The sequence below is a fragment of the Barbus barbus genome (genome assembly GCF_936440315.1).
Source record: "Barbus barbus genome assembly, chromosome: 17".
Classification (NCBI taxonomy): Eukaryota; Metazoa; Chordata; class Actinopteri; order Cypriniformes; family Cyprinidae; genus Barbus; species Barbus barbus.
The window spans coordinates 31567075-31584574 of record NC_136745.1 but is presented as its reverse complement, the minus strand read 5'-3'; the positions used below and the strand labels follow the sequence as shown (position 1 = coordinate 31584574).

The following is a 17500-nucleotide window of genomic DNA, read 5'->3' as shown; positions in this document are numbered from 1 at the left end:
TTCAGTTCCATTACGATTATCATTATAACTCAATATCAAGATGCGTCACAATCTCAGTTTTCAATATTACTGCACATGGCTACATTTTCATATAAATTTTAAATCAAATTTATTTTGTACAACATTTATTTTATTTTTTTTAATTATATAAGCAGGCTACTTTAAAATAAGTGTTCTTTAAGTATCCAAAAGTTTACAGACAATAGTTATGGGATTCTCTTTTTGAGATCATAGACAGTGGCAGCTTTATCAGGCTGCATTCACACTATATCAGATGTTTTGTCCTGCTCTGAAACATAACTGACTGTGTGTACATCAATTTCGTATAAAAGTATTTGAAAATGCAAGTGCATTTAACCGCAACCGCGATTGAGCTTCAGGACAAACAAACACAAAGCGCACGTGAAAGTCTGTCAGTGCGTGAGTTTCGTGCATCTAATAGTACTGCATTCCAAACGGCAGAAATTAAAGCATATCTAAAGAAAACACAGCGAGTGGAAGCACTGTCGAGCAATGTGCATGTGTCTCACAACGCAAATTCTGTGCAATGAAGCCCGTCGCGTCTTTAGCGCGCACACGTGCCATATGCGGGACAAAACAAGCTCAGAATCGATTCAGAAATATTCAGAATTGTTGAAGAGAGAATTGCGCATCGGTTTTTTCTCCCAGCCCTAGTCGTTACCGTCAGTGCTCTGCTCCAGCGCTTCATTCACTGCAGTCTCCAGGTCACCGAGACCCTGTTTCTCCTGCTGTCCGTCTGCTCTCAGCTCACGCACTGATTGGCCGGTGACGTTCAGCATAAGCTCCGCCTCCCGTCTCAGGAGCGCAGTCTTCTCTCGCAGGCCGTGGCTCATCTCCAGCCAGCACTCAAAGCGCTGCAGCAGCATCTGTCAAACAGCAGCGTTAGTCAGAGTCCGAGTGTGACGACTGCAGTGCGGGATCCTTACCTTCAGAACAGACGCCTGCACCTCAGAGAGAGCGTCCTCCATCAGCCGCAGGCAGCCCATCACGCCACGCATCACTTGCTCCGAGACCCCACCGGAGAACCTGCGGCCAAGAGTCTGCCCGAGCCGCTCCAACTGCTTCGAGAAACTCAGCGCCTGTTTGAAGACAATTTGAAGCACTTGATAAAAATTGTTAAAAATGAAAATGCATCTATTTGGCTTGAAGTGAAATCAGTCATATCACAGCATAATCATGACCTCTGTGCTCTCTATATTCCAGCTCATGACTCTCTCTATTACAAACAGCAAAGCTTTCTAAAGGTACAGACTCACATCTTACACTTTCAGTCAAGAGGACATATTCTCATATGTGGAGACTGAAAAGCCAGGACCGGAAGAGAAATTGATTATGTAAATATTGTAGATAATAATCACATATCCAACGACACCACGTTTCATTCTTCATTAATTATCACACTAAGAAACAGTGATGATAGTTTAGTCAACACCAATGGAAAACAAGTGTTAAAACCTTGTAAAGGTCTAGGGCTACACATCATTAATGGCAGAACCAGAGGAGATTCACCGATTGCTCTAGATTAAGAGTCAGTGTAGTTCATTACTCAATTACAGATATTGATCCAAACTTTATTAATGCCTTTACAGTTAGACCTCAACTTCCCATTTCTGACCACTGCCAAGCAGTCCTTTACCTGAAACAGTCATGTGACCGGGTCAGCACTCCTCCCCTCAAACATGAAAAACTGTTCCTTTAAAACCAAAACTCAGTTGGAACCAATCTCATGCTGAAAAATTCAAAGAAAACATGAGCAGCTCTATTATAATAAAAACACTGGACGACTTTATGTCCACAGATTTCACTCCAGATACTACCCAGACAGCAACATAGTGTCGGCCCAGATCCAGCCCAGATGTGGCCCGAGTGAAATCCATGCAGCCCAGATGAGGCCCGAGTGAAATCCATGCAGCCCAGATGAGGCCCGAGTGAAATCCATGCAGCCCAGATGAGGCCCGAGTGAAATCCATGCAGCCCAGATGAGGCCCGAGTGAAATCCATGCAGCCCAGATGTTGGCCGAGTGAAATCCATGCAGCCCAGATGTGGCCCGAGTGAAATCCATGCAGCCCAGATGTGGCCCGAGTGAAATCCATGCAGCCCAGATGAGGCCCGAGTGAAATCCATGCAGCCCAGATGTTGGCCGAGTGAAATCCATGCAGCCCAGATGTTGGCCGAGTGAAATCCATGCAGCCCAGATGTGGCCGAGTGAAATCCATGCAGCCCAGATGAGGCCCGAGTGAAATCCATGCAGCCCAGATGAGGCCCGAGTGAAATCCATGCAGCCCAGATGAGGCCGAGTGAAATCCATGCAGCCCAGATGTGGCCCGAGTGAAATCCATGCAGCCCAGATGAGGCCCGAGTGAAATCCATGCAGCCCAGATGTTGGCCGAGTGAAATCCATGCAGCCCAGATGAGGCCGAGTGAAATCCATGCAGCCCAGATGAGGCCCGAGTGAAATCCATGCAGCCCAGATGAGGCCCGAGTGAAATCCATGCAGCCCAGATGAGGCCGAGTGAAATCCATGCAGCCCAGATGTTGGCCGAGTGAAATCCATGCAGCCCAGATGAGGCCCGAGTGAAATCCATGCAGCCCAGATGAGGCCCGAGTGAAATCCATGCAGCCCAGATGTGGCCCGAGTGAAATCCATGCAGCCCAGATGTTGGCCGAGTGAAATCCATGCAGCCCAGATGAGGCCGAGTGAAATCCATGCAGCCCAGATGTTGGCCGAGTGAAATCCATGCAGCCCAGATGTTGGCCGAGTGAAATCCATGCAGCCCAGATGTTGGCCGAGTGAAATCCATGCAGCCCAGATGAGGCCCGAGTGAAATCCATGCAGCCCAGATGTTGGCCGAGTGAAATCCATGCAGCCCAGATGTTGGCCGAGTGAAATCCATGCAGCCCAGATGTTGGCCGAGTGAAATCCATGCAGCCCAGATGAGGCCCGAGTGAAATCCATGCAGCCCAGATGAGGCCCGAGTGAAATCCATGCAGCCCAGATGAGGCCGAGTGAAATCCATGCAGCCCAGATGTGGCCCGAGTGAAATCCATGCAGCCCAGATGAGGCCCGAGTGAAATCCATGCAGCCCAGATGTGGCCCGAGTGAAATCCATGCAGCCCAGATGTGGGCCGAGTGAAATCCATGCAGCCCAGATGTGGGCCGAGTGAAATCCATGCAGCCCAGATGTGGCCCGAGTGAAATCCATGCAGCCCAGATGTTGGCCGGATCTGGGCCAAAATTATGTTGCTGTCTGGTTAATGGAATAAACTCAGCAACAGCCAATCTTAATGATATATTTCAAACTTTGGCCACTATATCTAACATTAAACAACTAAACAAACAAACAAAAAATAAAAAAAGAATATGTGGTTTGATAATGAATGCAGCTGTCTCAGAAAAGACCTTCGACGACTTTCTAACAGAAAGCATAAAGAACCGGCCAATCAGACGCTACGCCTCGCCTACTCCAACTGTTTGAAAAATTATAACAAGCTCATTTGCAACAAAAGAGATCAATATTATGAAGCTAAAATGGATGAATCAATAGACCAAAACTATTTCTGGAATCTCTTTAAAGAATGTGAAAGCCCCAAATCAAACACATTACTCCAGAGCGGCACAATCTGAAGATCTTACTTTAACACTCTTTACCAAAAACCTGAACCAGACCTCAACCAGCCCCAAACACAAACAACGAGAAAACTAGAAGATTTACAGAAAACAAGAAAAAATTACCAAAACCCATTGGACATGATTATAACATCATCAGAAATAACAGAGCACATTAAAAACCTCAAATTAAAGAAGGCATGTGGACAAGACAACATCAGTAATGAAATGCTCAAACTCAGCAGCCCTTCCATAATTCCAGCTCTGGCAACATTATTCAGTCTGATCTTATCCTCTGGTGACTTCCCTGAGACCTGGTCTGAAGGACTGTTCACTCCTAGATATAAAAAAAGAGATATTGGCATTGGTGGAAAAACATTTGATGTGATACAAGCCATGTATAAAACCAGTGCATGTTTGGTCAGAATTGTGAATCTCAGAAGTGCGTTCTTCCAGCAGGGTCGTGGAGTGAGGCAGGGATGCAGTCTGAGCCCAACCCTGTTTAACATCTACATCAACGAGCTGGCAGAAGCTCTGGACCGCTCCGGCAGCATCCCGGGCCTCGCTCTGCACGACTCTGAAGTGCCTGCTGTATGAGGACGACCTGGTTCTGCTGTCCCCCACAGTCGAGGGTCTCCAGCACGGCCTGGCCCTGCTGGAACAGTACTGTGAGGAATGGGCTCCGACGCTCAACCTGGACGAAACCAGAGTCATGGTGTTCCAGAAGAAGGCCAGGTCTCAGGGAAGCAGATACCAGTTCAGTTACGGAGCACAGCACCAGCTACACTTACCTGGGCATCCAGATCTCTGCATCAGGGGGCTTCAGTCTGGCTGTGAAGGTCTTGAATGAGAAGGTCTTTAATTGGTTTAGCCAATTAAAACACGGATTAAATTATATCATGCAATCATTAAACAAATTCTACTGTACGAGAGTGAAATTTGGAGACCAATAATACATTTTAAAAATTGGGATAAAACTTCAATAGAAAAACTACAACTAGAAATGATCAAAACCACTTTAGGGGTCCATAGAGCTACGTCCAATGATGCCTGCAGAGCTGAATTAGGCTTATACCCCCTGAAGATAGAGATCCAGAAGAGATGTGTTCAGTTCTGGCATCGCCTCCATCGATCTGATCCTGATTCAATCTGATATAAAGCCCTCCTCACCAATGAAACCTCAGCAGAATCTCATCCTCTAAACACACTCGCTCTTCAGCTAGTCCATAAACCCAGCTCCTCGCTGAATACAGCTTCAACCCCAAAACCATTATTAAACAACTTGACAAAAATCCAAAAGACACTCATGATGAATCTCTAAAAATACACTTTGACCTTCAAAATAAACTCCAATGCTACTCAACCCTAAACAGAACCACTAAATTTGCCAGTTATTTATTGATTAAACCATTTAAAGAAAGACAAATCCTCTCCAAATACAGATGAAGTAACCCAGATTTAGAAATAGAGAGAGTTAGACACAGACAAACATGGCCAGAGTGAGAGCAGAGGATCTGTAGACACTGATCTACAGCAAATAGAGGACGAGAAACACTTTCTGCTCATTTATCCTAAATATCAGAATGTGAGGAAACACTTCTCCCCAGATCTGAAGCCCTGATCCCATCATTTACTGAACTTAGTGATACTGAGAAAATGCCCTTCTTACTTGGAGAAGATGATAACAGCTGCACTAGCTGCTAAATATGTATTAACCATTCACAATGATAGATGTTACACATCATTAACTTCAAACTGACTTACTTATATATATATATGTTAATGCTTTGGCAACATTGTGTTACACAGTCATGCTAAAAAAGCTGAATTTAATTGAATCGAGACACACACACACACACACACACACACACAGAGAGAGAGAGAGAGAGAGACACACATGCACATACACACACTCACACTCACACACACACACAGATGACACACTCACACACACACACACACACACACACAGATGACACACACACAGATGACACACACACACACACACACACACACAGATGACACACACACACACACACACTCACACACACTCACACACACACACAGATGACACACACACACAGATGACACACACTCACACACAGATGACACACACACACACACACACACACACACACACAGATGACACACACTCACACACAGATGACACACACTCACACACACACACACACACAGATGACACACACACAGATGACACACACACACACACACACACACACACAGATGACACACACACACACACAGATGACACACACACACACACACACAGATGACACACACTCACACACACACACAGATGACACACACACACACAGATGACACTCACACACACACAGATGACACACACACACACACACACAGTGTGTGTATGTAAAGAGAGTGTCACAGTCAGACACGCTGCTCATAGACAACACAGTCTATATTTCTAGAAAATCAGCTGTGTCCTAGGGCTGGGCGATTTTTCCAATTTTATTGATTCATTTGAATTTAATGTTTTGCCACAATATTATTTTTATAAATCAAGGAATCTCGGTTTTGAATGGAAAGATTACCCAGCGTTAGAATTAGACACTTTGACAATATGCTAGCAGTAAAGAGAAAAGAGTGATTAGCCGCTGGTGTGTGAAGCTCTGAAGGACCGTGAGTAGAGTATATCACACAGAAACAGCTTTTGTGTTGATAAAGATGAGACGCGGCAGTGGAAGAGGAACAACATGCCAGAAGATGAGAGTGAACTTCTTTAACTTGAGCGCAGTGTTTATAGAATGCTGTTTAATGTAAGAGTCAAACACATCCATGTTTACACAGCATTTATAGTTAATAATAGTCTACTGCTGTTATAACTTCAGCCATTTTCAATTACCTTGACTTTTGAGAATTTTAAAGCATTTTTCTCATATTATTTCTGAACATATAATATGTATAAGACACATTTGTACAAGATGTAGTTGTAATTTAACAAGTGATTTGTTTAACATTAACATCATGTGTGCTGCACTCGGAACAGAAGCTTCTTTAACTAGAAGATTAATAAAAAGTTACTTTAATCATCTTGTAGTTATGTTCAAGTTGACTAGTTAAAAATAGTAAAAATCGAGAATCGGTCAAACATTCTGAAAAAAAATAAAGATAAAATGTTTTTGCCGTATCGTTCAGCTCTAGTGTGTCCCAATCCAAGCACTATTCTTTTAGTCTACATAGTGAACGGTGTGAGCTGAACACAGCCAGTGTTTTGGACGGTTACCGTCTGCAGCGAGCGCTCCAGCTGCTCCCGGCCCATTTTCTCCACCTCCTCGATAGAACACATGACTGTGTCTGGCTCCACCCCCTCATCCACAGACACACCCCTCATCAGCAGCTCCGCCTCCTGCAGGACAGAGCACTCGTTCAGTAAAGTGACTCTGAGCCGAAGCGTTACGGTCAGGTGTCGATCTCACCTGCTGCTGCTGCTCGTGGATGACGTCTGCATGCTCTCGGTCACCCAACAACACTCGCAGAACCTGCAGGAACATCTGCAGCAGATCCACAGAGAGTTATAACATGAAAACACACTGATGTCACACATAAAGCACTTTCTATCGCCGCTACAGAGAAAGCTCCAGTCTGGTCTTCATCTCAACAGTCTGTGGTACTGCTAATACTGCAGCTTTTATGTGATAAATTGCTTCTGTTTTTCTGCATTTGTAAGTAAAAAACATCTGCTAAATGAATAAATGTCACGTAATGTCGTTCTCTGGTGATTCTCTTCACTGGTCATGAATCTTCAAGCAGTATATAATGTACAGACAGCTGTGTGCTGATGTGTTTTACCCTGTACTTCTGCTGCTGTAGTTGTGATGTGTGCAGCTGCAGATCCTGTAGAGTCAAACACAGCAGACTCACCCTGCAAACACACACACATATCAGCACTGGGAATAAATCTGCATTATTCAGAGCTGCTCTGTATCTTCTATGCTTTCACTACATCTTAAAGCTCTCAGTGGTTCTCAATTTGTGTCTGTTTGTATGTTTCAGAGTTTCACCTTGACATGAAAAGACAGAAAGCAGGGGGTAAATTCACAGTAAAAGCATACGCATTGTTTCTCCCCCTGTAACTCTGATCTAGAGACAATCAAATGTTGTGTGTGTGTGAGACTGAGACTGTGAGTGTGTGTATCTGACCGTGAGTGACCCGGGGTTTGTGGGTAGTGCTGGACTCTCCTGAACACGTGACTGGAGTGTGTTTTAGATGAAGGGTCACAGGAGATGAACTGACTGCTTTCATCATCATCATCGTCGTCCCTCTCTTGGCTCGGCCAATCGCCAGCCAGCGAGGAGGCGGAGTCTTGGCTGGGCGGGGCCTGGCGCTTGGGCGGCTCGTTCAGGGAGGGGTTGGAGGCTCCATCTGCTAGCGGCTAACATTCATCAAACACACATTAATACCGAGCCGGGACTGAAGCTCTGATTGAGTGCAGATCAGGACTCACTCTGAATCTCTGGCTGATGGGATACACCACCCTCGCCTTCAGAGCAAACGCTGCCACATCGCTGTTCACCGCCGACTGACGCCCAGAACAGAAGAAAGCTGCAGTTACTGAGATGATTTCTCTCAATCAAGCTGCACATAAACAGACTATGTACTCAAATTTCTCTAAACTTATAAACGCATGTATTTCCAGTTGTGTATGTATATTTGAAATAGTCTTGAAACTGGTCCAGACTGGACTGCACATGACTTCCAGTTCGTTTTTAGACATGTCCTCGTGAACATCACTTGGGGAAGTTTCATTTCATCAAGTAGAAGAAGGAAGTTTGTGTTATTAACTCGTGATGGAGTTAAACTCTGCAGGACGTTCTGTTTGACACACCTGATAGAAACTATATCATAGTTTGCTTTCCTTGCCACCGTCGCCTTTGACTTTCTCAGTGAGGATTTAACTGTGAAGCTGCTTTGAAACTATCAGTATAAAGCGTTTTGGAAATAAAGATGATTTGACTGTATTTAGCTACAGGCAAAGTTCAAGGACGAGGTGAGAGTCGGGCGAAACAGGCAAGTTCTACTAATTACTTAAAAGATTTTATCACTATTAAAAAGTATAACATTATTGATTTCCTAGCAACTAATGCAGATGGGGTGAAGATGGAGTGAGGATGGGGTGAGGATGGGCTGAAGACGGGGTGAGGATGGAGTGAGGATGGAGTGAGGATGGGCTGAAGACGGGGTGAGGATGGAGTGAGGATTGGGTGAGGATGGGGTGAAGATGGAGTGAGGATGGAGTGAGGATGGAGTGAGCTTGGGGTGAGGATGGGGTGAGGATGGAGGGAGGATGGGGTGAGGATGGGGTGAGGATGGGGTGAGGATGGGGTGAGGATGGGGTGAGGATGGAGGGTGGATGGGGTGAAGATGGAGTGAGGATGGAGTGAGCTTGGGGTGAGGATGGGGTGAGGATGCGGTGAGGATGGGGTGAGGATGGGGTGAGGATGAGGTGAGGATGAGGTGAGGATGAGGTGAGGATGAGGTGAGGATGGGGTGAGGATGGAGGGAGGATGAGGTGAGGATGGGGTGAGGATGAGGTGAGGATGGGATGAGGTGAGGATGAGGTGAAGATGGGGTGAGGATGGGGTGAGGATGAGGTGAGGATGAGGTGAGGATGGGGTGAGGATGGAGTGAGGATAGGGTGAAGGAGGAGTTAGTGGTACGTACGGCTCCTTCAGCAGGTTCTGCCTCTGCTGCTGATCTCCTGCTGTCACAGTCGCTCTCCTCCTCACACTCCTCCAGACGCCTCCGCAGATCTTCACACACCTTCAGACACAACAACACTCTCATCATCAAAAACTAACAGTACACACCTGATGAACTTCCCTCTGGTGATGTCCTTACAGTTAGAAATGACTAAGAAACAAAAGAAACACTGATGAAGTTTATTTTCAGGTTTAGTCTGTAGTCACAATAATGATCTTTCTATAAAATCAGTAGCGGTGTATGATGCTCGTTTACCGAGCGCTGAAAACAGATGAGGTACAGCTCCACTAATCATACTGTGCGCATAACCTGAAGGGGTTTATTAACTTATTCTTCACAGTAATCACAGGTTCAAGTGCATAGAATAACGGCAGCGTTTCTCACCGGCGCGGCGACGCTATACAGCTGTTTCCGGTGACACAGGAAGAGCAGCGCGGCTGCGATCAGCGCGAGACTCGCACCGGACACCGCGACACCCGTTACCGGACCCCACGGCGGACCCCGCGGCTCTGACGCCTCTATCAGCACACTTTCCGAGCACGAGTCCCGCGAGGCGTTAAAACGCATCTCAAAAGCACGGTTAACGCGCGTAAAGCCTGCTTTCTTCTTCTTCTTCGGATGTTTTATGGCGGTTGGCAAACCAGCTTAAAGCCTGCTTTAACGAGCGCGATACAAAATAACGCCGTATCTCCTACTGTCCGCTGAACTGTTACTTTTGATTGGCAGCGATTGCAGCCAATCGAACGCGGCATCGCCTGAGGAATGTTGCTCATTGAGCCAATCGGAGGCGTGCGGGGGCGGGGCTTCCCGCAGTTTCCAATCTTTGGAAAAGTTGTGCAAAACGGAAATGGAAAAACAAACGGAGAAATGCGCTCTTCTTCTCAGTCACTCGTGAGATATTTACTTCCACGTCTGCAGCGTTGACGAGCAGTGCTGCTGGCGACATTAATAACTGTATTAATCTTCGCGGTGAGATGTGTGTTTGGAGAGATGGGTGTTTAGTGATTATGAGCGCGCTGCTGTTTATCAATGCAGCATTATCCATCGATCACCAGGAGGAAGTACAGCGCAGGAAAGGTTTCTAAATTCATGCTCTTTTTAAATCTCAGAGTAAACATCTGTTAGTTGTTGTTGTTTTTTTTTGGGGGGGGGGGGGGGGTAAAGAACAGACAGTAGTTTGTTTTATTGTTTGTTTTTTCTTCAGAGATGAGGCGAAGAATCACTTCTTCACAGCAGTACGCAGAGGACGCCATCTCAGGCCACGCCTCCCACACCTTATTTGGTCAATGGGCGGGGCAGAGAAGCACCAGACACGCCTCACAGCGGGTAAAATCTGCACTGATATCTGTCAATCATCCATCATTCAGCTGTCAGCTCTCTGTTGTGTTTTTGTTCTGGCTGCTGATCTCAGTCTGGTCTGATCTGATGTGTGTTTCATTCAGAGAGAGACCAAGCCTTCAGCGTTTGGAGTCTCCTTCCAGAAGTGTGCTCAGGTGTGTTTGTCCCCATGTTCACTGACTGCTGTGTGTGTGTATATGTATGTGTGTGTGTGTGTGTGTGTGTATACGTGCTGGTGTATGTATATGAGTGTGTGTGTGTGTGTGTTGCAGGTGGAGTCGGGGGGAAGTGTGTCTGCGCAGGTGCAGGTGCGTCTGCAGGTCAGTAATCCTCAGCAGGGTGGTGATCTGTCGCAGATCTGCATCCGTGACTCTGTGTCGGGGGTCACTCTGCTGCAGACCAACAGCAGCGTCCAGGAGAGAGGCTTCCAGACCTTCAGCGCCGACTCACTGCGCGGTACCAACATCACTCCGGAAAAACACAGCAGAATGTGCTTACATGCTCACAGATCAACCTCGACACTTTAAAACAGTAATTTACCAAAAAAGTACATGTTAAACCAGTAAATCCAACAGACCTTTTGTGTCAAACACCAGGATAACACACACAGCACTAAAATAACACGATAAACATTCATTTCACAACATCCATTGTAACTAGGGCTGCAGCTAACAATTAATTTTATTGTCGACTAATCTATTGATTATTTTTCAATTACCCCATTTATTATTTTCTTATCAGTTGATGAATTCTTTAGTTAAATTAATAAATAAATAATAACAGTAAATTCTGCTAAACTGTAAAAAATGAATCATGGGTCTTGTAATTTTCATAAAAAAAAAATGAAGGTGATAATTAAAAATAGTGAGTATATTTCATTAAGAAATTGTGATTCAGTGTTGTATAGAAAATATTGAGGACTTTTTACTAATAAAACCAAGAGATGTGTTTTCCTCTTTTTTTTTTAAAGGAAACTTGAGCAGTTTTGAGGCTTGAATTGAGGAACTGATTGAACTAAAATAATTAAGTTAAGAGCAACAGCAGGCTCGCGCGGTGGGCGTGGCTAAAGGTGCGACGAGTCGACGCGCTCAATGCTAATCAACGTATTTTTATAATCGACGTAATCGATGACGTCGAATCGCTGCAGCCCTAATTGTAACATAAAATATTTACTGAAAATAAAGTGGTTTTATTTTCTTCCAAAAATGTTAAATTCAACAGTATTTTCATGTAACATTTTTAGTAGTGTAGAGTTAAATCATAGTGTAGTGTAGAGTGTAGTTAAGTGCAATCATATATATATTTTTTTTACAGTACACACACACACATACATTCATCTATAGTCATAGACCATATCATAGCTAAGAAAACACACACACAACGTAGAAAACAAACATATACTCACTGTTTGTGTGTGTGTGTGTGTGTGTGTGTGTGTCTGTCTGTGTGTGTGTGTGTGTGTGTGTGTGTGTGTGTAGCTGGCTCTCAGTATGTGGTTTTGTACAGGATGAGCGTGAAAGGAAACAGAGACCAGATTCTCAATCTCCCAGCGTATCTGACCTTCTCCAACGCCACTCAGGTATCCACATCCACATCTCTGTCTGTCTGTCAGTCACACACTGTGCATGCTGGGGTGTGTGTGTGTGCGTGTGAAGACTTGGACCTTTTTGATGCTGTCAATGTTGTTTTGTTTCTGGAAAATTGTATTTCAGAATGACATTCATCTGTTTGGTCCAGTGATCGCCAATTTCACTGTGAGGATAAAAACAACTGAACAGGTAAACAAACACACACACACACACACACACACTCACAGAACACACACACACCAGCAGCAGTAGCTGGTTACACAAAAGTGTGTGTGTGTTCGTTTAATCTGTGTGTGTGTGGCAGGCTGGTGTGGATCGCTCTCTTCTCCTCGTGGGTTTTGTGGTCTCGTTTCTCCTGACGCTCCTGTTGGCGTCTCTGGGTGTGGTCAGTGTGAACTTCCTGCAGCGCAGACGACTCTGCAGCTGCGCTCCACACACGGTCAGTTCATTCCAGTCTCAGCACTATGTGTGTGTGTGTGTGAGATCGGCCCCGGCAGCGCATGCATGGATGGAGTGCAGCTGTGAATGACTCTGTTGTTTCTTAATTTCTAGAGAAGCAGCATCAATGAAGAGGTGGGGCCATATGAGTGTGACATCACTGCTGCAGCCAATGAGGAGGCAGCGTTTGAGGATAAATTTGTGGATATCGTGATGTTGGAGGATCCACAAAACATGATTCAAGCACTTGACAGGTGTGTGTGTGCACGCGAGTGTGAGTGTCTGTGTGTGTGTGTGTGTGAGTGTCTGTGTGTGTGTGTGTGAGTATAAAGACATGTCTCTCTGTCAGTCTGCAGGTGTCGTGTGTGTTGCGTGTGGCGGTGTGGGTGGAGCGAGTGCGGGTGCAGATGTTTAAGGGGCTGCTGTCTGCGCTGCTGGTGGGCGTTCGGGCAGCGGGGCGTCTGAGTGATCGGGGCGAGAGGCGTGTTCTGGGGGTCGTTCATGGGCAGATCGTGGGCATGGAAGGGAAAGTCCAGGAGGAGCATGTGGCGCGGATGGCAGCGCTCGCCGCTCAGTGTAACCTGGAGACGCAGGAGGAGATGGAAGCACAGCAGCGCAAACACATGAGCGAGACGGCACACGCAGAGCAACTGTTCCAGCACGCGCCGCGGCCGCAGGTGATGCTCTTCTGAACATGAATGTTTTCACAAAAATATACCTGAATTGACTTTCCTATTGAATCAAGTTTATTTTTCTGGCCCCATTGGCAGATGTTTTTTAAGCATAAACCCACTTCATTTTTATTATTTTTTCCAGAAAACAAAATGTTGTTTTGCTTCTCCACTAAATTAATCTTAATTTAAAGGGGTCATATGATGCAATTTCAAGTTTTTCATCTTTGGAGTGTTACAAGTTGATTATATATTTTAGTGCACCGTCATGTGACCCCTTTAAAAATGTTTTGATATTTGTACTGGAAATCAAGACAGAAATACTGAGTAAGAACATGATGCGTGTCGTATGTTATCAGGATGTGCTGGAGGTTCGTTCTCTACTGGAGAAGCTTCATAAAGAAGAGCTGAAGCGTCTGCAGAGGCGGCTCCTGGTCAGGCATGAACACGCGTCTGCGCAGGCACAGAGGCAGCAGGCTCTGCAGCGGCGCTTTGAGTTGCACAAGATCTTTGGTGAGGAGCTGGAGGAGGCCGTCCGAATGGGAGAGCTGGAGAAAAGCACCGCCGACAAACTCCTGCTGCAGTACTACAGCTGTCAGGTGGGCTGACCATCAGTCTGACGTCTGTACCGACTGCACTGGTGTTTCTAAGTTAAAGCTTGTTTGCTGTATGTGTGGCGTGAGCTCATAGTCAGACTGCAGAGTAAACTGGAAATGCCCTGGTGCTGCAGGTTTTTCCAAGCAGCAGCACTGTGACGTACACTAGATCATTCTCTCTTCTGTTTGCACTCTCTTTAATTTAGTTGAACAAGAGACCTGACTTTGGTTTCCATGCATCTGTTTTTATGAGAATTTTGAATTTGCATTTAATAAATGTGAATTCAACAGTGTCTAAGTCAAGTCAGAAACCATATAATTTCTAACATTCTGAGAATGTTATAAATGTGTGCTGTGGCTCTGCCCCAGGACGCTCTCGAGGAGGTGCTTGATGTCCTTCTGGCCAATCAGAGAGCACTGCTGGCTGAGCGACATGCGCAGCGACGCTTCCTGCTGCAGAGTTTCCAGAGTCTTCAGGCCGTGACAAGTGAGGTGTTCAGCAGCAGTGCGCGACGCATCAGAGATGCACAAGCTCACGGGTACATCCGTCACACTACACACTACAACCTCACCATCACACACACACACACACTACACCCTACATTACACACTACAACCTCACCATCACAAAAATACAAACCACACCATCACACACTATTTACCTCACCATCACACACACACACACACTACAACCTCACCATCACACGCTACATACCTCACCATCAAAAAATACAAACCACACCATCACACACTACATACCTCACCTTCCCACCACAACCTCACCATCACACGCTACAACCTCACCATCACATGCAACATACCTCACCATCACACGCGCTACACCTCACCATCACACGCGCTACATACCTCACCGTCACACACACGCGCTACATACCTCACCGTCACACACACACGCTACAACCTCACCGTCACACACACACGCTACAACCTCACCATCACACGCTACGTACCTCACCATCACACGCTACGTACCTCACCATCACACACGCTACATACCTCACCGTCACACACACGCGCTACATACCTCACCGTCACACACACGCGCTACATACCTCACCGTCACACACACACACGCTACAACCTCACCATCACACGCTACGTACCTCACCATCACACGCTACAACCTCACCATCACACGCTACAACCTCACCATCACACACGCAATATACCTCACCATCACACACACGCTACAACCTCACCATCACACACACGCTACAACCTCACCATCACACACACGCTACAACCTCACCATCACACACACACACACACACAACAACCTCACCATCACACACACACACACACCAACCTCACCATCACACACACGCTACAACCTCACCATCACACACACACACACACACACAACAACCTCACCATCACACACACACACACACACACACGCAACAACCTCACCATCACACGCTACGTACCTCACCATCACACGCTACGTCACTACCACACCATCACATACTACATACTTCATCACTCATTACATACTACAGTAGCTGTGCTGTACTGCAGTGTAGTGAATTCTGAACTACATGTCATCTACAATACTACTGTACTCTTATCGCTCGTGTCTCGCTATACATATTTTTCTTTCTTTTAGAACAGATATTTATTGTTTGTTTGTGTGTGTGTGTGTGTGTGTGTGTGTGTAGGGGGTGTGGTTTCTCCCAACAGTGTTCTGATGTTCATTTGGAGATTCTGCGGGTGAAACAGAGTTTAGAAGAAAGTGTGAGTCGTGAGTGCAGCGCCATCCGCTGTGACATCATCAAGAGGAGACGGCAGCTGCTGTCTGAGAAGGTGTGTGTGTGTGTATGTTTTTGAGCTGTGTTAAGGTGTAAACCTGTAAAGTCTGACATTAAATAAAAGGCTCAGAAAGTATGATATAGTGAGAATATGATGAAAATCCCCCCAATTGAGCAAGAATAAGCAATTTGATGCAGCTTGTAACGGTCCCCCTAAGAACACCCTAGAGAGGCGAGCTACAAGATAATTAGAGGGAGGGATCCACCGACCAAACTTACATTTAAACCGATAAATCAAACACCAACTTTTGAAAGAGCAGGAAAAATATATTTACAAAAAAAAAACATCCAAAGAAATCAAAATAGCAAGCAATAAAAAAAACACACAAACACAATACTAGCACTGACATTCAGGATTGCAGTCGAAATGAAAAGAAACCTTTATATGACCAGTGTCATGTAGTTTGTAGAGCAATCCCTATGAGTCGTAGCTCAGAGTCAATTGTCCCGTGCAATGATGAAGTGTGCAGTAAGTAAAGTAATCCAGAGAGACAGTTAATCCAAAAGTATCCAAACCCCCAAACGATGAAGTGAGGCCTTATTACCACTGTCCTCTGAAACTGAACCCCCCCGGTTCCAAACACCCCAACAGCATCGTCTCCGTAAAGTGGACGAATTGATGTGCACATATTTATAAAAAAAAAGTCCTTCTACAAACAAAACATATAAACTAACATTAGCATGCCATTTATAAACCAAACAGTAACTATAAAACACGAAAGACAATATACAGCTTGTCCATGAGCAAACCCAAGTCAACATAGCTTAGATAAAGCGCTACTTACTTGACTGAGCTTAAAACCACAGTTTCTCAATCTGGACTCTGTGCATCTTGGGTGCACCATGAAAGACAAACCATGCTTCCCTTCACCAAACCATACTAGCTTCTTCCCTCTTACCTGGCTAAATACTGAGGAGCAGGCTACCTAGTTCCCCTAGAGCACAGGAGTAGTATGACATACAAAAACAACGAAAACAGCAGAAAACATAACCAAACTCTGGGTGGTTACAAGCTGGATGGAATTATGATGCTTGTAATGTAAATCAATAAGATCTTTATAACAGAAAAGCAGATACTGACATAAAATGATCTAAATATCAGGGGTCGCTCTATATCTCCAATAAAATGTCTCAGTAAGCTGAGATTGAAATGATCCAAACATATAATGCAATGCAGTGCGGATTGAGAGATGAAGAAATAAGCGCTCCTCAGAAGATGTGAGATGTTTTGGAGGCTTGTGAAGATCATTCCTCCGCTGAGGAACAGTGAAAGTAAAGCTTCTGGAAACAAACGCTCCTCAAAAGACCCTGATGATCAGCAGAGTTTGATCATGTTGATCATTTCCAGGTCTCTGATTGTGATCTGTGTCACTGTAACTCTCACTGGAGCAGGTGTGTGAGCACTGGAGTCAGCTGCAGGCTGCGAGCTCTTCCTCTGATGTCACGGCGGATCAGTACCTGCAGAGATGGACTCAAATACTGATGTACCAGAACAATGAACTGTCAGAACTCATCAATCGCCTGGATGAAGAGACTGCAGGCAGGACACGCAAGGTACTGTGGGATAGCAACGAGCTGAAGGTGTGTAAGTCGGTGTCTGTGGTGTAACCCCTGTGCTTCTGTGTGCAGATGAGTCTGTGTTTGCTGCAGAGTTTGTTAGCGGAGCT

General features: G+C 45.5%; 2 protein-coding genes across 7 annotated transcripts in view; one reads left to right on the top strand and one right to left on the bottom strand.

The window, feature by feature from the left end:
• evc (EvC ciliary complex subunit 1) overlaps positions 1 to 10096 on the bottom strand; it is a gene marked incomplete at its 5' end in the record, with an annotated part of 32659 nt that extends 22563 nt beyond the window's left edge. For 2 of the 3 annotated variants that reach the window (XR_013785335.1, XM_079438141.1), the window contains 9 exons: positions 683 to 887; positions 948 to 1100; positions 6895 to 7017; positions 7088 to 7162; positions 7461 to 7533; positions 7812 to 8044; positions 8117 to 8191; positions 9334 to 9432; positions 9757 to 9939. Coding sequence is in view for 2 of the 3 variants with exons in the window: in XM_079438141.1 (XP_079294267.1) it covers positions 683 to 887; positions 948 to 1100; positions 6895 to 7017; positions 7088 to 7162; positions 7461 to 7533; positions 7812 to 8044; positions 8117 to 8191; positions 9334 to 9432; positions 9757 to 9939 (1219 nt within the window). Of the gene's footprint in view, positions 1 to 682; positions 888 to 947; positions 1101 to 6894; positions 7018 to 7087; positions 7163 to 7460; positions 7534 to 7811; positions 8045 to 8116; positions 8192 to 9333; positions 9433 to 9756 lie in introns of all 3 variants that reach the window. The other variant, XM_079438142.1, reaches the window with a different exon arrangement.
• LOC306883063 (limbin-like) overlaps positions 9795 to 17500 on the top strand; it is a 16238-nt gene continuing 8532 nt past the window's right edge. For 2 of the 4 annotated variants that reach the window (XM_079438136.1, XM_079438135.1), the window contains exons 1-13: positions 9818 to 10449; positions 10577 to 10698; positions 10815 to 11166; positions 12189 to 12289; positions 12423 to 12488; positions 12604 to 12738; positions 12852 to 12991; positions 13087 to 13414; positions 13768 to 14007; positions 14374 to 14543; positions 15684 to 15828; positions 17226 to 17387; positions 17463 to 17500. The exon at positions 17463 to 17500 is cut by the window's right edge and continues 198 nt beyond it. In XM_079438136.1, coding sequence (XP_079294262.1) covers positions 10347 to 10449; positions 10577 to 10698; positions 10815 to 11166; positions 12189 to 12289; positions 12423 to 12488; positions 12604 to 12738; positions 12852 to 12991; positions 13087 to 13414; positions 13768 to 14007; positions 14374 to 14543; positions 15684 to 15828; positions 17226 to 17387; positions 17463 to 17500 — 2102 coding nt within the window. In that variant the 5' untranslated portion in view covers positions 9818 to 10346. Of the gene's footprint in view, positions 10450 to 10576; positions 10699 to 10814; positions 11167 to 12188; positions 12290 to 12422; positions 12489 to 12603; positions 12739 to 12851; positions 12992 to 13086; positions 13415 to 13767; positions 14008 to 14373; positions 14544 to 15683; positions 15829 to 17225; positions 17388 to 17462 lie in introns of all 4 variants that reach the window. The other 2 variants (XM_079438137.1, XM_079438138.1) reach the window with 2 other exon arrangements.